Source organism: Calypte anna, chromosome Z (genome assembly GCF_003957555.1).
Source record: "Calypte anna isolate BGI_N300 chromosome Z, bCalAnn1_v1.p, whole genome shotgun sequence".
Lineage (NCBI taxonomy): Eukaryota > Metazoa > Chordata > Aves > Apodiformes > Trochilidae > Calypte > Calypte anna.
This window is the reverse complement of record NC_044274.1, coordinates 53,521,271-53,538,750: the sequence shown is the minus strand read 5'-3', so window position 1 is coordinate 53,538,750 and position 17,480 is coordinate 53,521,271. Positions and strand designations below refer to the sequence as shown.

Genomic DNA, 17,480 nt, shown 5'->3' with positions numbered 1-17,480 from the left:
TATCACCTGCAAACTTTCTGAGGGAGCACTGACATTTCCATGTCAGTGATGAATATTTAACAACTCAGCACTGAGCCCTGGGGAACACTACTGGTGACCAGCCAGAAGCTGGATTTAACACCATTTACCAGAACCCTTTGGTCCTGGCCACACAGCCAGGTTTTTACCTAGCGAAAAGAGTAACACTGGTCTAAGCCATTTGTAGTCAGCTTGTCCATGAGAATGCTGTGGAAAACAGAGTCAAAGGCTTTACTAAGACCCAGGCAAACAACATCCACAGCCTCTACCTCATCCACTGAATAGGTCAAGTGTATCAGAGACATACAAACTGTATCAGAGGATCCTTAAATGCTGAGCACAAGACAGGTTTTGTTGCATCCAGCTCCTTCTTTGCTAAACGTTTTCTGTCACTTCTGTGTTGTCTACAGGGCTATATTCCCCTTACACACACACAAAAAAAATATTAAATTCCTGTGCAAATGTAGTCAAGTGCTTGCTTTCTTTATTAATTAAATTTCATCAGCAGTGCAAGTAGAACAGAAAGTCCCATTCTTTTCATTTTTTTACTATAAAATTCCGGTCTTGTGGGAAAATGTAGGAAATAGTGTTTGAGAAGTGATGAAGTGATGGTCAGTGGTAAATTGTGTGGAATTTTTTTAATCTCTGTGTTCTCTTTTACACTGTTACCAACTACTCTGAGGTTTTCTTTTTGCTAATGATCCTATTTATTGTCAGTTCTTGTTCAGCTTTTCTATTTTAGAATCCTGTCATTCCAAAGACAAGCTTTAAGCCCTCTATTTTAATTTTTTAATTATTATTTTTGAGGGATGTGGGTTATCATATTCAGTTTCTGAGTTTTGTGAGAGACTTCACTAAACTAAAGTCTGAATCATTAAACTAGAGCAGAAAAAAGACAAAAAATCATCAGAGGTCATTTTTCAGATCCCTCAAGGCTTATGTAGGAGTGCTCACAAGAAATGTTGCCACCCTAAAATTTAAAATGGCCTTGCCATCTTCGTAAATAACTTCCAGGGAAAATGAGGTATGAAGCAATGCACTGTTTATACAACACAGACTATTAATGTCTAGCATAAAATAAAGTCTAAATGTTGTAATACCTGCACAGAAAATATAGTTATCTCTGAAAGAAAGGAAATATTTATGGAAATGTGTGTGAAATTACTAATTAATGCAGAAATGTGCATGTGGACATACAAGATTTTTCACTTATACTGAGAAGCTAAAAAGAAGCGATAATATTTGCACTGTTTATCAGACAGAAAAGATCTGGATAGCAGCAGTTTAAATCAAATATCTGAAAGGAGAATTTACATAAGTATCAGCATGCTGACTGCTGATCCCTTTGAAGCCCACCATGTCCAGCACTTTCAGACTGAAGTTTCTAACAGTAAAAGCAAGTTGAGGAGAGATTGGTTAACCAAGTTAAGCATTTAGATGTTGTTTGTCAGAAAAGCAATATATGAAACAGTTGGATCACATTTCATTTCTGCAGATTCACCGGGAGTGGCTTTTTTAAGCAGCACAAGATCATTTTTCAATGTCACTCTCCAAAGGCTGCATGAAAAGAAGGGGAACTCTTTTTTTCCTATTGCTACATGAAGACATCTGAAATGCTTTTGTATTTTGGTGGTTTATCATTTTAATTTTGCATTGCAAGTCTGCTGCAGATGGATTACAAATTGCAAGTTTTACTGCATCAAAGTAACTATAATGAAAAGAAGAAAAAAATCTCTTGTTGCTTGTTGTTGTTGACTCCTAGAGTCTAATCTTAAAGCTTTTCTTTTCAAGGTGCCATTTACAACTCATGGAAAATCTTCGTTAAGGTAGTGTGAGTTTTGTAGGAAATCGAACAGGTTTGGTCTACTTGTAAATTTGTAGGAATTATTTTTTGAAGTAAAAACATGTATTTATGTATTTCTGTGATTTGCTTTCTTTCATTTTAAGGAAAAACTGCATCTGATCTTTTTCAAGTTATCCTGAAAAGGCATAAGAAGTGAATTCAAAGATTCAATTCCAATGAAGTTAGGATTTTTCAGTTGTGATAGGTATAAAAAATTTGGCAGCTAACCTGATTACCTTTCCCATAGGTTTCTTAGACACATTCTTCTTTGAAGTTTCTTATTTGTCTTTATTTTCTTTCAGTGTAAGTGAATGTTATACTTTAAACACATTTTAGAGATGTTTTTTATTTATGTAATCAATAATTAAATTGAGTTCAAGAAACTCAGCCAAGACACTTTAAATAGGTGGCCTGATTGTTCTCAGCAAGATCATCACCCAGGTGATCCATCCAGATAAGGAAACTTTTGAAAACTGGGCTAATCATTTAATCATCTAAATATAATTTTAGGTTCCTAATTTTAGGGCCACTTATTTTAAAGCAATTCATCTCACTAGGTGAACCCTACTTTTGCTGCAATTTGTGACAAACTATGCTTCAGTTGTGGAAACAGACTGTACTTGCAGATTCGTAAATCTAGGTTGTTCTGTTTGTATCTTGGTTTGGGGGTAAGAGGTTATCTGGGTTAAATACCTGTTCTGGGCCATAGCTGTGATGGTTCTTGCCTAATGTCTCTTCTATTTGATGGATAAAAGTAAAGAACTTTCTCACTTGTGTCCCAGCCTATCTGGTAAACTGTGTAACTGTTAATACAATCGGAGTAGCCACCACAATTAGTAACTGAAAGGAAGGTTGTACTTAATGTAATACTACTAAGAAGCTTCTCTAAAATTTATTTAAAGAAATTTCTTAAACAGCCTATGATGAGCATTAAGTTAAGCAAACCCATTTTTTGTTCAAAATGGTAGTAAGTCTTCTATAACCATATCTAGTACCCAGAAATTCTTTGTAACTTTAATTGTGTTGATCTTTTGATATCTGTTAGCAGACAAATCTATACAGTTGCTGTGAATGAGATGAAGCTTTTGTTAGAAAAACTCAAATCTGTGGGCTGATTTTATTTATAAAGCTGTGTTCTGGAAGTGAAAATACATCATTGTTCCGGCATTGCATTAAGATTCTAGAAGATTCATGAAAATTTCTACAGACCTCTCTGAATAAATTTTCTTCCTCTTTATTTGAAATACAGATTAAAGGGAAAATTACTTATTATTAAGGACAAGAAATTTTAATGCATATCAGAGAAAATAAATTCAGCTAACCAGACAAGTCTTGGTGAGTTGCTCTCATAAAGTGCTCAGATAGTAAAATAATGGATGCTGGATAATTATCTTAGGCAGAAGTATGATAAACTCATGGACTTAGTGACCTGGCTCTGTTTATAGCGTATGTAATGTTTTGATACAGTAAACGTTAAAAAACTGATACTCATTTTTCTCAACAATGGCATACACATAACAGTTCAGTAAATTTTAACTAGATAAAAATTTTTACTTGTTTGAGTTGTTTGGTGTCACATCATTCAGGATTAAGGAAAGATGGGAGTAATACTATTGTAGTCATCAGTACCTAAAGATAGAAATAATTTGAGATTGATAGGGAAAAGTTAGTATGTGTACATATATTTGATTGAACAAATTGAATAAAGCTTATTTGATTAGGCAAACTGCTAGAGTATGGGAAAATAAATTGGAGGGTCAAAAAGTCTTTTCAGTTTGAAAAGCGGTAGTCCCCATAAAGAAATATGCCTTCAGAAAAACCTGTAATAACTCAACTAGAGAATGGAAGGGAATTTGTGTGTTAAGGGCCATATCTTCTTTGAGAAGCAGGAAGATAGGTAATTCAATTTCCCTGGAGCATGGAAGAGGTTAACTAGAGGTTAGAGTGCAAGTATCTGTTAAGAATGTTCTGCTTCCCTGTTTCATTGTTTATTCTGTTCGTTTATTATTGTCTCTTTTCATCCTCATGTACAAAAAAGTAAAGGTGTTCTATCAGTATTGGCCTCAGAAGCCTTGATCTGCTAATCACACATGATGTACAATTCAACTGCCTGAAGCTACTTCTAAATATCACAGAATAAAAATAAACAAATAAACAAAATCAAGCCAAAACCAACCAACCAAACAAACAAACGATCCTCAGTGTTAGCTTTAAACAAAAGTTCTCTAGAAGAAGAATGTAGAAAAGGTCCTCCGGTTGTTTGTCCTGGCATAATTTATGCAAACCAAATGCAAGAGAGGATCAAACTGGAGACAGGGAAGTAGGTAGCTCCAGAGAGCTGCTTAGGCTGCTTTGCTCAGCTTTGAAGATTTGGCTTGCCTTTGGATTTTCCTTAAATATTGTTAGGGAAGAAATTTGAAGTGCAGGGAATTCTAAATAAATTACTGATTTGTATAAATTTTAAGCACTGGGCATTGGCATCTTTGCCTTACTATGATTTCAATTTTTCAAGCTTAAGTTTGCCAGGCATCTGAAAAGCTGCCATTTTGCATTCCTTGTACCAGTCAATCAAAAGGGTGCTCAGAGGCATACAAACCCAGTGTATCTTATGGCAGGATTATTTGGGAAAACTTGTTAGTTCAGCTAGTAAAGGTTTTTTGTATGGTTTGTCCTACATTTTAAAATTGGACTTGAATTTTTTTTTTGGTTGGTTTTGAAACTCCATCAGAATTCACCAGTTAAGTCAGTAGAAATTAGGCTAGATAAATTTTGTTCAAAGCAACAAAGCACCTGCAGACTTTCCCATAGCAACAACACTAATTTCAGCCTCTCTACTCAATCTAGCTGTCAACTTTGATGAAATTTTCAGGAAGTCAATATACCTGAGGTCACAACCATCATTTCAGATTTTGTTATGGACTGATGTGTTCAAAAGCTGTTGTGGGATGCTCGACAAATGGATCGACATGGCACTCCCACAAGCTCCATTCCTATTGGAAACATGGCTAAACCGACTGATAATTTTTTCCAGCAGCAATTAAGAAGTATTTATTTATTTATTTATGATTCATTTTGGTACAAAACAGAATCTGTATTCATTCTTTCAAACTTTGTCAGACCTGGGGTGTATGATTCTGATTATATAGTATTAAGTGAAGACTTAAAGTCTATTTTAGAGCTGCAAATCATCGTAGATTTATTTATCTATAGCTTAAAAATACCATGAATACCATGCATACCTTCACACGTGAGGTATGCAAATATTCAGTAAGTCAGGTCTTCCTCCAAGTTTGTAAGGGTGAAATTGTGGCTTCTCAAGCCTCCCACACCACTCTTCACCTTTGGGGGTACTGTTTCAGGTATTGTTCATGTAAGAGAATAGTGAAAGAGTTGCCTCCACAAAGAGACTACAGTTTTATCCACCTTTACATTAAGCCTACAAGAACAGAAAGAAATATTCTCTCCTAACCAGCCTATTAAGCATCTAACAATATGTGTTAAGATCACCACCTCTGTCAGTATCTTTTAGTAAGGAATTACTGGGAAGGATTATAATTGTCCAGCATGTGGTCACTTCTGTGTGTAAGTGCACTTGTAAGTACAGTCTATAACGGGATCTCCACAGTTTTATGGCAAGAATGAATTATCTTTCTCATTTTTAGAGAACTTTTGCATATATTTTGTGGGTCACACATTAGTAATGCATCTGTCTTTTTTCCCTAGTCTCCATTCCACAGAGTTCTCCATCACTCTTACACAATATTCTGCACCATCTTAGCTACTTAATACCCAGCCATCTCATAGAGCACATGACTACTCAGCTTACCACACTACTAGGGGTTTCACTGGTGTTCCATACTGTACAGCACTTGGCTGCTTAGTACATCCCATCCCATACTGCAGAGACAATTTCTCACTCTGAGTACCACAACACTGCAGAGTGCTTCCCTGAAAATGGCATGTCCATGCTTGTCCCCAACTCCTTTTTTATACTAACTTTGTTTAGATGGGAAAAGAGAGTCCCTGGCATTCTGTAGTCTTAACTCCTGTTTAGTAGAAGAATGTAGGCCTCATGAGGCATTTAGATTCTCCTTCTGCTGTCATTTCAGGGCAGTTTATTGGCAGTTACTATGCACCAAAAGTAAGACAACTGCTACTTAACTAGGAGTTGTGTTTGTATTGACTGGCATACAGAGGTATCTTTAGGCTTTCATTCTTCAAACTTTCTCTAGTATCTACTTGAAAGTCTCTAAAAATCCCACTGTTTTATCATTAACCTTTTCTGGGTTAATATTTCTATGAAATACAGATTTATTTATCTAAGTTTTATTTCAAGCAGTTATCTTTGCAAGATAAACATGTGAAGTATAGATTATTTTTTTTAATTTTTTTTTTTGCTGACCATTGCCTTTTGCAGTGAATGTATTTGAGCTTAAAAAGCATTCTAAGTTGGTCAGTTTTAAATGAAAGGGTTTGCAGTGTTTGGGGGTTTTTTTATACTTTGACATCTTGAGGCTAATGTTGTATGGGTTTTATTTTTATCACTATTCTGATCATACTCCCAGACTTTACTCTGAGCCTCCTTTTATTGGTAGCATACATATGCAATCCTGCTAGTGTCTGTGTCCACTAGTTCTAGGTCTTTCACATGTTTAAAGGTAACTCTTACATTAAATAACTCGTTATTCATGTTCTCTCAGAATGTGGGGATGAATCAAATACTTTCATGTAGTCCAGCCAAACTACTTTAAACTCCTTTTTAGTTAACATTCTTTGTAGGATTTCAAGCAGAGTTGATCCTTTTTTACTCTCTTTTTTTTTTTTTTTTCCTTTTTTTTTTCCTTTTTTTTTAATATTTAATATTCTTCTGCTGCCCAGGTAGTAAAATATCAGGTGTACAGTCAGCATTGTCAGTTCCCAAGTGACTTGGGAAGATTAAAATATTTAAAGGCTCTTACCTTTTATTTCACAGGAGTTATAGTTTGAGGTTTTGTCAGTATTTGGCAATCTTTTGCTCCCATCACTGTGCTTGGTGTCTACACAGCCTTTCTCAGCTTTGTCCATACTTTAGTTCTGGAAGAACAACATGAAAGACAACAGAAATCCAAACCAGAAAGCTGTACATTGGATCATGTCTGAAACAGATTTCTATATATAGGCACAAAATAACAAATATCAGTAGTATTTGTTACATGCATATCAGGCAGTTGTTACCTGTCATGGCCTATGAATGTCAGAAGTGGCTTTCATGAAATACACCTAGTGGATTGCAAATTAGGTGCAAATAAAGCAGCTGCTTGAGCACAGAGTATTTTTTATTGGGTAAAAATGTGCCAACATGTATGCTTAATGTGAATAAGCCCCAGAAGGGCTGGGATGACTAGCACTGCAGGACTACCAAAGAGGTAGCTGCAGAGCAGTAGTTGAGCAATAGGCATGAGAGTGTAAAGTATGGCTGCCAGAGCTTGCAAGAAGTTCCTCATACTGCAACACAGCTTAGAATTGAGACAAACAGATCATTAGGCAAGGAATGGGAGTTTAGAACAAAGGGTGTGAGAGAAGAATTATGACACTCAGCAGGGTCTAACACCTTGTTTCTTTCCTGGTGGGTTCCTTGGATATTGGACTATGTTGTATTCTGATAGCTGTGAAACCAAGAGGATGGGCAGAGGAGCAAGAACAAAATCAGTGTTTCATGTTTGGCTTCCATGGAGATGACTTGTTTTTTTTTCTTTAAGCCAAAGACCCTGGATGCCACTAATATACAATCTTCAGATTAAATTGAAAAGTTTAGTCATCTTACAAGAGCAAAGCAGTAACCTGGCAATATACACAAGTTGTTACATTCGTATGACATTCCCACTTGGGAAGTGCAGCTTCAGGTACTCTACAAATATGAGTGCAGAGAATTTCAGAGCAGCTACCAAAGTTGATAGGAGTACCTGGATCTTGTGCTCCAAGGTTAGATTCTGCACTGTAGTAATGAAGTTGTGGAGTGTATCAAAAATTCATCACTCTTGCTGAAAGGTGCCCTTCACAATATGCTTTTCAATTGCAGAACAATCCACAGGTTATTTTTAGAGATTTTTGGTTAGTTTTACTTTCTTGGCAAAGTAATCCAGTATTTTGGTAACAGAATTACAAATAAATAGTTAAAATTAATTTTTAAAGATGAAATCTGATTATAGTACAATTTTATTCACGATTTTTGGTTCTTCTATTTCCTTCTTTTACTCATATGATTTTTGTTCTCCTTTTACACCGAGTTCTTGTTGTGACATTCCTGTCTTACCAGTATGTTTCATCATCTTGTTAAAAGCAACCTGTATTAAAAATTAAGAATATCACCAGTGTGTTCCAACTTCTAAAGCATTATGTAAAGTCATCTTCCTGATGATTGTCTTATCTAAAATAGTTATGAGCTTAACTGTGAAAAATACTTTTTTTTTCTTTTTCTTCTTGCAGACTGCAAATGATAACCTGCATACAGATGATGAGCATGAGCTCAGAGAAGATAAAGAAAGCTATCTTTGTGCAGTTTGCCTAGATGTTTATTTCAATCCTTACATGTGCTATCCATGCCACCACATCTTTTGTGAACCTTGCTTAAGGATGCTTGCCAAAGACAACCCAGCCAGCACTCCGTGTCCACTATGTCGCACTACAATTGCAAGAGTCTTTTTCCAAAGAGGTATAAAAATGAAACTTTTTACAATGCAAAAAAAAGCATAGCTTTCCTTCTTGTACTTCTGGCCTGAATGAATACTTAGATAAAAGTACAGTAAACCCCTATTAACCAAACATATTACTAAAAAGAAGAAGAAAAAAAAAAAAAGAAATAATAAAATGCAATACACCACATCAGAAATGCATTCAGAGCAGAATTTGGTGATGGTAATCTACAATGAGTTCTTTGCATTTAGCTCTTCCTAAGACTTCCTCACAGGCTTTCTTCAGTAGGAAGAAACTATTCCAGATGCATATTTTACAACTTTTTTATTTTTGAAGTGAGGTTATGATATTTTGCAATTCTTTGGTTTCCTCTTTCTTAATAATCATGAACTCCAAACACAGTAAACATTTTTCTCAAAATATCCCAACAGAAAATAATTTTTTTAATTACTGTCTTACTGACAGAAAAACAAGCCAAAACACTCTTGTCTTGGTGTTACAGATTTAATATAGATACAATTGAAAATAAAGGCTGGGAGACTATAGAATCATTTTCACAAGATCTTATTTCTGAATTTTCCTTTCCTGGCCTCTTTCATCCTTATCTCTAGTGTCCCTGACTTCTAGCATTTGGCAAGGGGTATTTGTGGTTGTGATGGGTACAGGGATAGAAGAAGGTGCATAGCACTGCAGATGGGATACCTGTAACAGCATGAGTCAGTCTGGAGTTTAAAAAGGTAATTTTAAGTGTCATGAATAAAGCTGCTCTGCGGTATCTCGATTTAGGCCCTTCGCAGCACTTTAAACTGTGCATAGACAGGTCAAAAAGTAATGGAAATGACTCAGCCATGAAGGAGTGTTTGTTTATACTTGGATGCTGCAGAGATCTTGAAGCAATCATCTTTAAACTGGGAGACTGCTGTGATGATGACAGGCTGGGGATGCAGATTAAAGTGTGTGTGTGTGCAGATACATACGCACACATGTATAGGTTCTGCTTCTGGTTGGGCATGGACTCTTCTGCACAGGCACAACTTAATAGAATTTGATGGCAAACCACTTCAAGGAACTCAATGGGCTAAGTAAGAACTCATTTGGGTGGACCCCTTCCAGGCAAACTAACTGTCCCAGGATGGCTCACTGGGCAGCAGTGGGTAGCCAAGGACAGGAACTGACTATATCAGCACTGCAGCAGAGAAAATAGGTGGAAAGCTGTAACCTGAGCACACTCAGTACCCTACTTGGCTAGTGTATACAGCTGTCAAGCTATTCTTACGTCATTTGCTTAGAATTTATTGCTCCTTTAATTTTGATGTACAGATTAAATATATTTCTCCAAAAGAGTATTACTTTTAGTTATTTGAGGGCTACTTTATTTTTTAAAGAGGTGTTAATAGATAAACTGCTTGATAAATACTACTGAAAGAGCACAGAAAGAGAATATAGGTGCTTGCTGAAATTGATCTGTGGTACTTCCTAACACATTTTAAGTAATGTTATTTAAGTGAAATATTACCAGGATCATTTGTAGTCTTTGAGTAATAGCCTCTTCTATCAGGAGAATGAGTGAGCCAGGGATTGGCTTCAACACTTCAGTTCATAAAGAGTTTCAGTTATGTTCAATGATTCCATCAGTACAATATATGGCATTCATGTACAATAAATCCACCACTTTGGAGAAGCACAGATTCAGTGTAGTGGTTGTGGATGGAAGATCCATGCATGTGGCAGGTAAAGTGTTAAATGCATACAAACAGACAGGTGGCCTCGCCAGCCTGAAATGGTCTTCATTAAAAGCCTTAACTGAGCAGCCTTCTAAAAGCCAGTAACAGTTGTCAACCCTGCCTCTTTTGCAAAGGAATTAGCTGCCTCACCAGAGTTTTCAGTGTTCCAGTTTGAATAAAAAAGCTGAAAGAACTGAGTTGATTTAAGAGGAAGTTGATTTTAGAAGGAAACTAAAATCATAGAACAATAGAATGTTTGTGCTGGAAGGATCTACTATCTAGTTCCAACACCCCTCACTAGACCAGGTTGCTCAAAGCCTCATCCAGCCTAGCCTTGAACACTTCAGGGATATGCTCAGTAGCATATAAGCTCTTATATAAAAATATATTTTTTTAAAATGATGGTGAAAAATATACAGCTTGCTCCTTTTACATTTAGAACAAAATGGGCACTCATCACTGACAGGTTTATGAGTGCAGTAACAATCTTCACACACTAAGAGATAAAAGGATTTGGAGACTTCTGTACTCTGTGTTGAGTACCCTCATTCTTCCTGCGTTGTCACATGAAATACTGGATATGTTTAGAAAAAGACCAGTATTTATTTTTTTCTTGCTTCAAATCTGCTAATGCATTTTTCTTACGTAGAATAAACTTTTGCAACCAAACAGCATTTAGATTTTTTTTCTGCTTTCTGGAGCGTGCTCACAAAAAACTTAGAATTCTCAAAATTGCCAGAAAAAAGGATTTGATCCTTTCATCAAATATTTATTATCAGAAAGTATGTAAAGTTGCAGTGAACCAGGCAAAGTAATAATACATAAGCCTTTTCAAAAATTTGTGAAGGACCTTTTTCTTTCTTTGAGGGTACAGAAGGAATTATGGTAGTGGCTGCTCTTATTAGCATTTGTCTGGACCCATGGTGGTTTGAAGAGCCAAAATTAGGCTGTTTGAAGTTTTCCTTGTTAACTACTATCTTGGCAACTCTTTCTGTGATCAGCAGATCACTTAGTCTCTGTGGTGAGAAAATATTGGGAGTATTAAGTTGTTTTCTCCTGTTGTATTGCTACAGATAGTTCAGTTTTGACTTGTAGTCCATGGAGATATTTCCCCATTTTATATCCTGAGAAGCTGATGTTTTCTTGATATTAATAAATAAGGCCAGTTCTTGCAATGTGTCATTAACCATTCTACAAATGGGTTCCCGAGTTCTGTTAATTCACAACATTTTAAAATCTTGAACAAATTTTGGATTTCTCCCTCTGCATTACTATTTCCCTTGCATTACTATTACTAAGTGATGGTGTTTAAAAAAAAATAGTGTGAACTGAGAATTAGTCCTGTACTCAGCTTGATAGATGTTCTTTTTCATTCACAGAGCTCATCACAGTTTTGTAACTTAAATAGCCTGATGTATTATGTGCTTCATTTTGCTAGAATTTGACATCATCTTTCCTAATTTTATTTTATTCCAGAGGAACAGAATCAAAATGGCATGTTTAAGACTAGTTCTTGCCATATCTGGAAATGCTTGGGATTGTGTGATTTCAAAATAATTTAAGAGATATTATAATCAAAAACAAGATTACGCAGGAGATAAGGAGGCCTTTTTATTTTGTAGTATAAACATGTACAAATTTTTTCTAAATTTATAGCATTGATATATATATATATTTCTATTCTTTTTCATTGATTACTGTAGAACTGAACAGCTCTACAAGATCTTTTTTCCCTACGGAATATTTGAAGTTAAAAGAAAACTTTCTAAAATCAAAATCTGCAAAATGGCCTTTACCAAGCTACAAGAAAGCCTACAGAGTTTTTGAAGGTAAGTTTTTAAATTTTTCCCTAAGCTTCACTCAGTCTTGAGTATAATCATTAAAAACCAGTCTACAGCTCATACATGCCGTAGGAATTGCTCTGAATCTAAAGATAAATTGCAAATTGTAAAAAGGAAATTTGTATGTGTTCCTTTTGGTTTACTCTTAACGCTTTAATTTTATGCACATTATCAGCATAATTGTATGTATTTTCCCGTTTGGAAAAAAATGTTTCTGTATCACAGAATGTTAGGTGATGGAAGGGACCTTGGAAGATCATGGCAGAATAAAGAAACTTTCTGTGGTAAAAAAGTTAAATAGTTCTGAGTGTGGTCAATAACGGCCTCTCCAGAAAAATATATCAGTATCAGTCTGTAATGAAAAAAGTCATATATAAAAGTTGGAATATTATATATATTATACTGTATTGCTTCTTTTAAACATAAGACATAGAGTAAAGGGTGTGGGTGGTTTAGCTTTGTTTTTCACTTATATTAATAAAGTTTAGTCCTGTTGTTGCTACTTTAAGATTTTAACATTTTCATGGTTACTAACTGGTTGGTAAATGAAAAATAATTTAAATAAGACCACTGAAATATGGGATTTGCAGCTTACTCCTGTTTCCTTAGTTTCAGTCTAATGACATTTCTTCACCAAGACTCACCTACATTTACTTATAAGTCTTGCTAGCCTATACATTTTTCCTGTTTGTAAGAACAATATAGATTGCTTATAAAAGTATATGGAAAAAGTAAAACAGGACATCCTTTTTACAGTCTTTTTTTTTAATCTAACCGTACCTTTCTATGGGTCAAATTTGATAAATTCTGGTCCTCCACTTATAAAACTGTGTCACACAAGTTCATGATTTGATACTGAAAATAACAGGAAATGTTCCTAGTTATCAAAAATGTATAGACTTGAGAAATTTGAGGACTGATAGATCATATTTGGTATTATTGAAAGGGGATGCTGTTGGCAGGAAAAGCAAAGGTGAGCATTTTTTTTAACAGCAACTAAGGTAGAATGGATGGACGTTCATGCTGAGCTTACTGGCTTCTTTTAATACTTTCTGTATCCACTGTTGTCCCTCACAGGTCCATACTGGGACCTATATTGTTTAATATTTTTATCAAAGATACAGATAGCAGGATTGAGTGCACCATCAGTAAGTTTGTGGATGACATCAAGCTCAGTGGTGCTGTCAATAAGCCAGGACAGGATGTCATCCAGAAGAATCTGGACAAACTGGAGAGGTGAGCCCAGGTGAACATGAGGTTCAAAAAGAACAAGTGCAGGGTCCTGCACCTGGGTTAGAACATTCAATGCTATCATTATATGCTTTGATAAGGTTTTAGAAAGCTCTGTAGAAGAGGATTTGGGGGTGCTGGTGGATGAAAAGCTGCACATGAGCCAATTGTGTGCTTGCAGCCCAGAAGGTCAATTGCATCCTGGGCTGCATCAAAAGAAGCATGGCCAGCAGGTCAAGAGAGGTGATTCAGACACTTTGCTCTGGTAAGATTTCACCTGGAGTACTGTATCAGTTCTGAAGCCTTCAGTACAGAAAGGACATGGATCTGATGGAGCAGGTCCAGAGAAGGGCTTCAAAAATTATTAGGGAGCTGGAACACCTCTCCTGTGAAGACAGGCTGAGGGAGCTGGGATTTTTCAACCTAGAGAAAAGACTCTGATGAGACCTTCCAATACTTGAAGAGGACCTACAGGAAGGGTGGAGAGGGACTGTTTGCAAGGGCTTGTAGTGATGGGTTGAAGGGCAATGTTTTTAAAAGAGAAAAATACATGATGTTAGGAAAAAATTCCTTACCTTGAAAGCAGTGGAAAAATGAAACAGGTTGCCCAGGGAGGTAGTTGAGGCCTCATCCCTGGAGGTATTCATAGAATCATAGAATCATAGAATTGGCTGGGTTGGAAGGGACCTCAGAGATCATCGAGTCCAACCCTTGAACCACCGTTGCGGTTGCTAGACCATGGCACTGAGTACTACATCCAGTCTTTTTTTAAATATCTCCAGGGACGGAGAATCCACCACTTCCCTGGGCAGCCCATTCCAATGACGGATCACTCTTTCCGTAAAGAAATTCTTTCTAATATCTAACCTAAACTTCCCCTGGCACAACTTAAGTCCATGCCCTCTTGTCTTGTTGAAAGTTGTTTGGTAAAAGAGCCCAACCCCCACCTGGCTACACCCTCCTTTCAGGTAGTTGTAGAGAGCGATGAGGTCTCCCCTGAGCCGCCTCTTCTTTAGGCTGAACAACCCCAGTTCTCTCAGCCTCTCCTCGTAGGGTCTATGCTCGAGTCCCTTCACCAGCCTGGTTGCCCTCCTTTGGACCTGCTCCAGAACCTCGATATCCTTCCTGAACTGGGGGGCCCAGAACTGGACACAGTACTCAAGGTGTGGCCTCACGAGGGCTGAGTACAGGGGCAGAATCACTTCCTTGGACCTGCTGGCAATGCTGTTCCGGATACAGGCCAGGATGCCATTGGCTTTCTTGGCCACCTGGGCACACTGCTGGCTCATGTTCAGCTTCTTGTCGATCCAGACTCCCAGGTCCTTTTCTGCCTGGCTGCTCTCCAGCCACTCTGTCCCCAGCCTGTAGCGCTGCATGGGGTTGTTGTGGCCAAAGTGCAGGACCCGGCACTTGGCCGTGTTAAACCTCATCCCGTTGGAATCAGCCCAACTCTCCAGTCTGTCCAGGTCCCTCTGCAGAGCCCTCCTGCCTTCTAGTTGATCAACACTCCCCCCCAGCTTAGTGTCGTCTGCGAATTTGCTGATGATGGACTCAATCCCCTCATCTAAATCATCAATGAAGATGTTGAACAGAACTGGGCCCAACACTGATCCCTGGGGGACACCACTAGTGACCGGCCGCCAACTGGATGCAGCCCCGTTCAGCACCACTCTCTGGGCCCGGCCCTCCAGCCAGTTCCTAACCCAGCACAGGGTGCTCCTGTCCAAGCTGCGGGCTGACAGTTTTTTCAGGAGGATGCTGTGGGAGACGGTGTCAAAGGCTTTGCTGAAGTCTAGGTAGACCACATCCACAGCCCTCCCCTCATCCACCAGCCGGGTCACCTGATCATAAAAGGAGATCAGGTTGGTCAGGCATGACCTGCCCTTCCTAAAACCGTGCTGGCTGGGTCTGATCCCTTGCCCATCCTGCAGGTGCTGTGTGATTGCACTGAGGATGATCTGTTCCATGACCCTGCCAGGCACTGAGGTCAGGCTGACGGGCCTGTAGTTTCCTGGGTCCTCTTTCCGGCCCTTTTTGTGGATTGGCGTGACATTCGCCAATTTCCAATCATCTGGGATGTCCCCAGTGAGCCAGGACTGTTGGTAGATGATAGAGAGAGGCTTGGCGAGCTCTTCTGCCAGCTCCTTCATTACCCTTGGGTGGATCCCATCTGGTCCCATAGACTTGTGGGGATCCAAGCATCGCAGTAGGTCACAGACTGTGTCCTTCAGGATTACAGGGGGGCTGTTTAGATCCATGTCACTTTCTATGAGCTCCAGAAGCCATCCGTCTTCAGGGTAACCTGTCTTTCCGCTGAAAACTGAGGTAAAGAAGGTGTTAAATACCTCAGCCTTTTCTTCATCTTTAACAACTATATTCCCACTCGTGTCCAGTAAAGAATGGATATTTTCAAGGTGAGGCTTGACGAGGCTCTGAGCAACCTGATCAAGTTGAGGGGTGGACTGCAGGAGGGTTGGACCTGATGACCTTTAGAAATCCCTTCCAACCCAAATTATTCTATGTATGAACATAGTTCATATATGCTCCATAGCGTCAAATAAATTACATCTTTCATGCATATGAAAAGCTACCATGCAGAGCTTTGTACAAAACATAAAAAATAAAAGGAAGATCTGGAGAGATCATACAGCTTCAGTAATGTCCTACCTGAAAACTGTGCATGTTGTTCCACAAAGGCAATTCAGAATGCTAGATTTACAGGTTTCCAAAGGATAGCCTGAAAGTCTGACACTGAGTGGGAACGTGATTAGGTGTAGATAATAGAATACCTGTAGCATATAGCTGTCTGAAACTTTGTCTTGCCTTTTTAAATAGAAGTGTGGTTGTCATGTCTCTCCCCCTTGACTTTTTATTTGAATAAAAGCTACTGCAGGTTTTGTGCCAATGCAGAATGCAAGTGTGTGATATTTTCTATCATTGTTTTTTGGGGCTTTCATCTAAGTTGTTCTTGGCAGCACCTAAAGTTCTATATTTGGTTTTTTTACTTTTGCTTATGTTCCCTGCCTCAGGAGGCTTCAGAGGACCATACAGGCATGAAAGGCAGAGCAAACTGGCAGCAAAAGGCTTCTGACACCTTATCAGTTGCCCTGGCCAATGCAAACCCCACTGTCACTGGCAGCAGTATGGAAAAGAGACTACATCCTTAGATTGATTCTTGTTTAACTAGGAAGGTATCAGCCTAGCAAGATATTATATTTGCAGAAGGCAAAATGTGAACAATGGGAAGAAGAAAAAAGTGGGTACATGACTAGAGTGACTGGAGTGAAAAGAGACATGATTACCAATGTTTTATTGTGAGAATAACTGCTTCTTTAGTCAATGCTGCATAGCCAAAGAATAAATTCTGTGCATCTGATAGAAAGGGATATGCTCTTCTGTCTGGTTCATACCCAGCAGGTTCAGTGGGCACTGATAATCTAGCAGCTTGTTTTAAACTTCATATTATTTCAGTTTTCAATATGACAAAACCTCTTCCACAGTATTGTTTTAATACTTCAGACATAAAAATGCTAATCTTCTACATTAAACCAATCATTTGAGATTCTAGACCTCATAAAACCAGATTTCTGAATTAGATTGGTATGCAAGAGGAGGAAGATGGCTGTTGGGAAACCTAGGTTACTTAAAAGATTTATCAGTTAATTCAGATTTTCTGAACACTGTGGAGAGATGGGTAAAATCCAGCATCTCTTCTTTCTCCTAAGTTTTTTTTCCTGAACTGATTCCCTGAGCCTAAAAAAGATTTTGTAATCGATATGTTAGTCTTCATATGAGAATTTCCACAAGGAATGTAAAATTACCTTCTACCTAAAAAAATTCTGAAACATTTATAGCTTTTTAGTCTCTTTATATGAAATGTAAGAAATCTCAGCACTGTAGAACTTCTGTGCTTTCGAGCTGATGAAAGTTGCTCCAGAGTGTTTTTTTCTTTACATTGCACTGTATTTTTTTTCCAAATAAAAACAATGGCAGAATTCCCCCATGTTTCATAAACATTACATACAGCATTGCTCTGTATATGATATTCTGTCTTTGGCCAAGGATAGAATAATGATAAAGTGGAAATGCTGTGCAAGAATGAAAAACAGTATTCTTTTACCATTAATATTTTTAATTTGTCTGAACTTTATC

The 17,480-nt window shown here is 37.8% G+C and overlaps 1 protein-coding gene across 1 annotated transcript in view; it reads left to right on the top strand.

Moving 5' to 3' along the window:
• Window positions 1–17,480, top strand: part of RNF180 (ring finger protein 180) — a 59,228-nt gene that overhangs the window by 28,076 nt on the left and 13,672 nt on the right. The window contains 2 exon segments of the mRNA XM_030467487.1: window positions 8,327–8,552; window positions 11,961–12,086. Of these exon segments, the coding sequence (XP_030323347.1) occupies window positions 8,327–8,552; window positions 11,961–12,086 (352 nt within the window).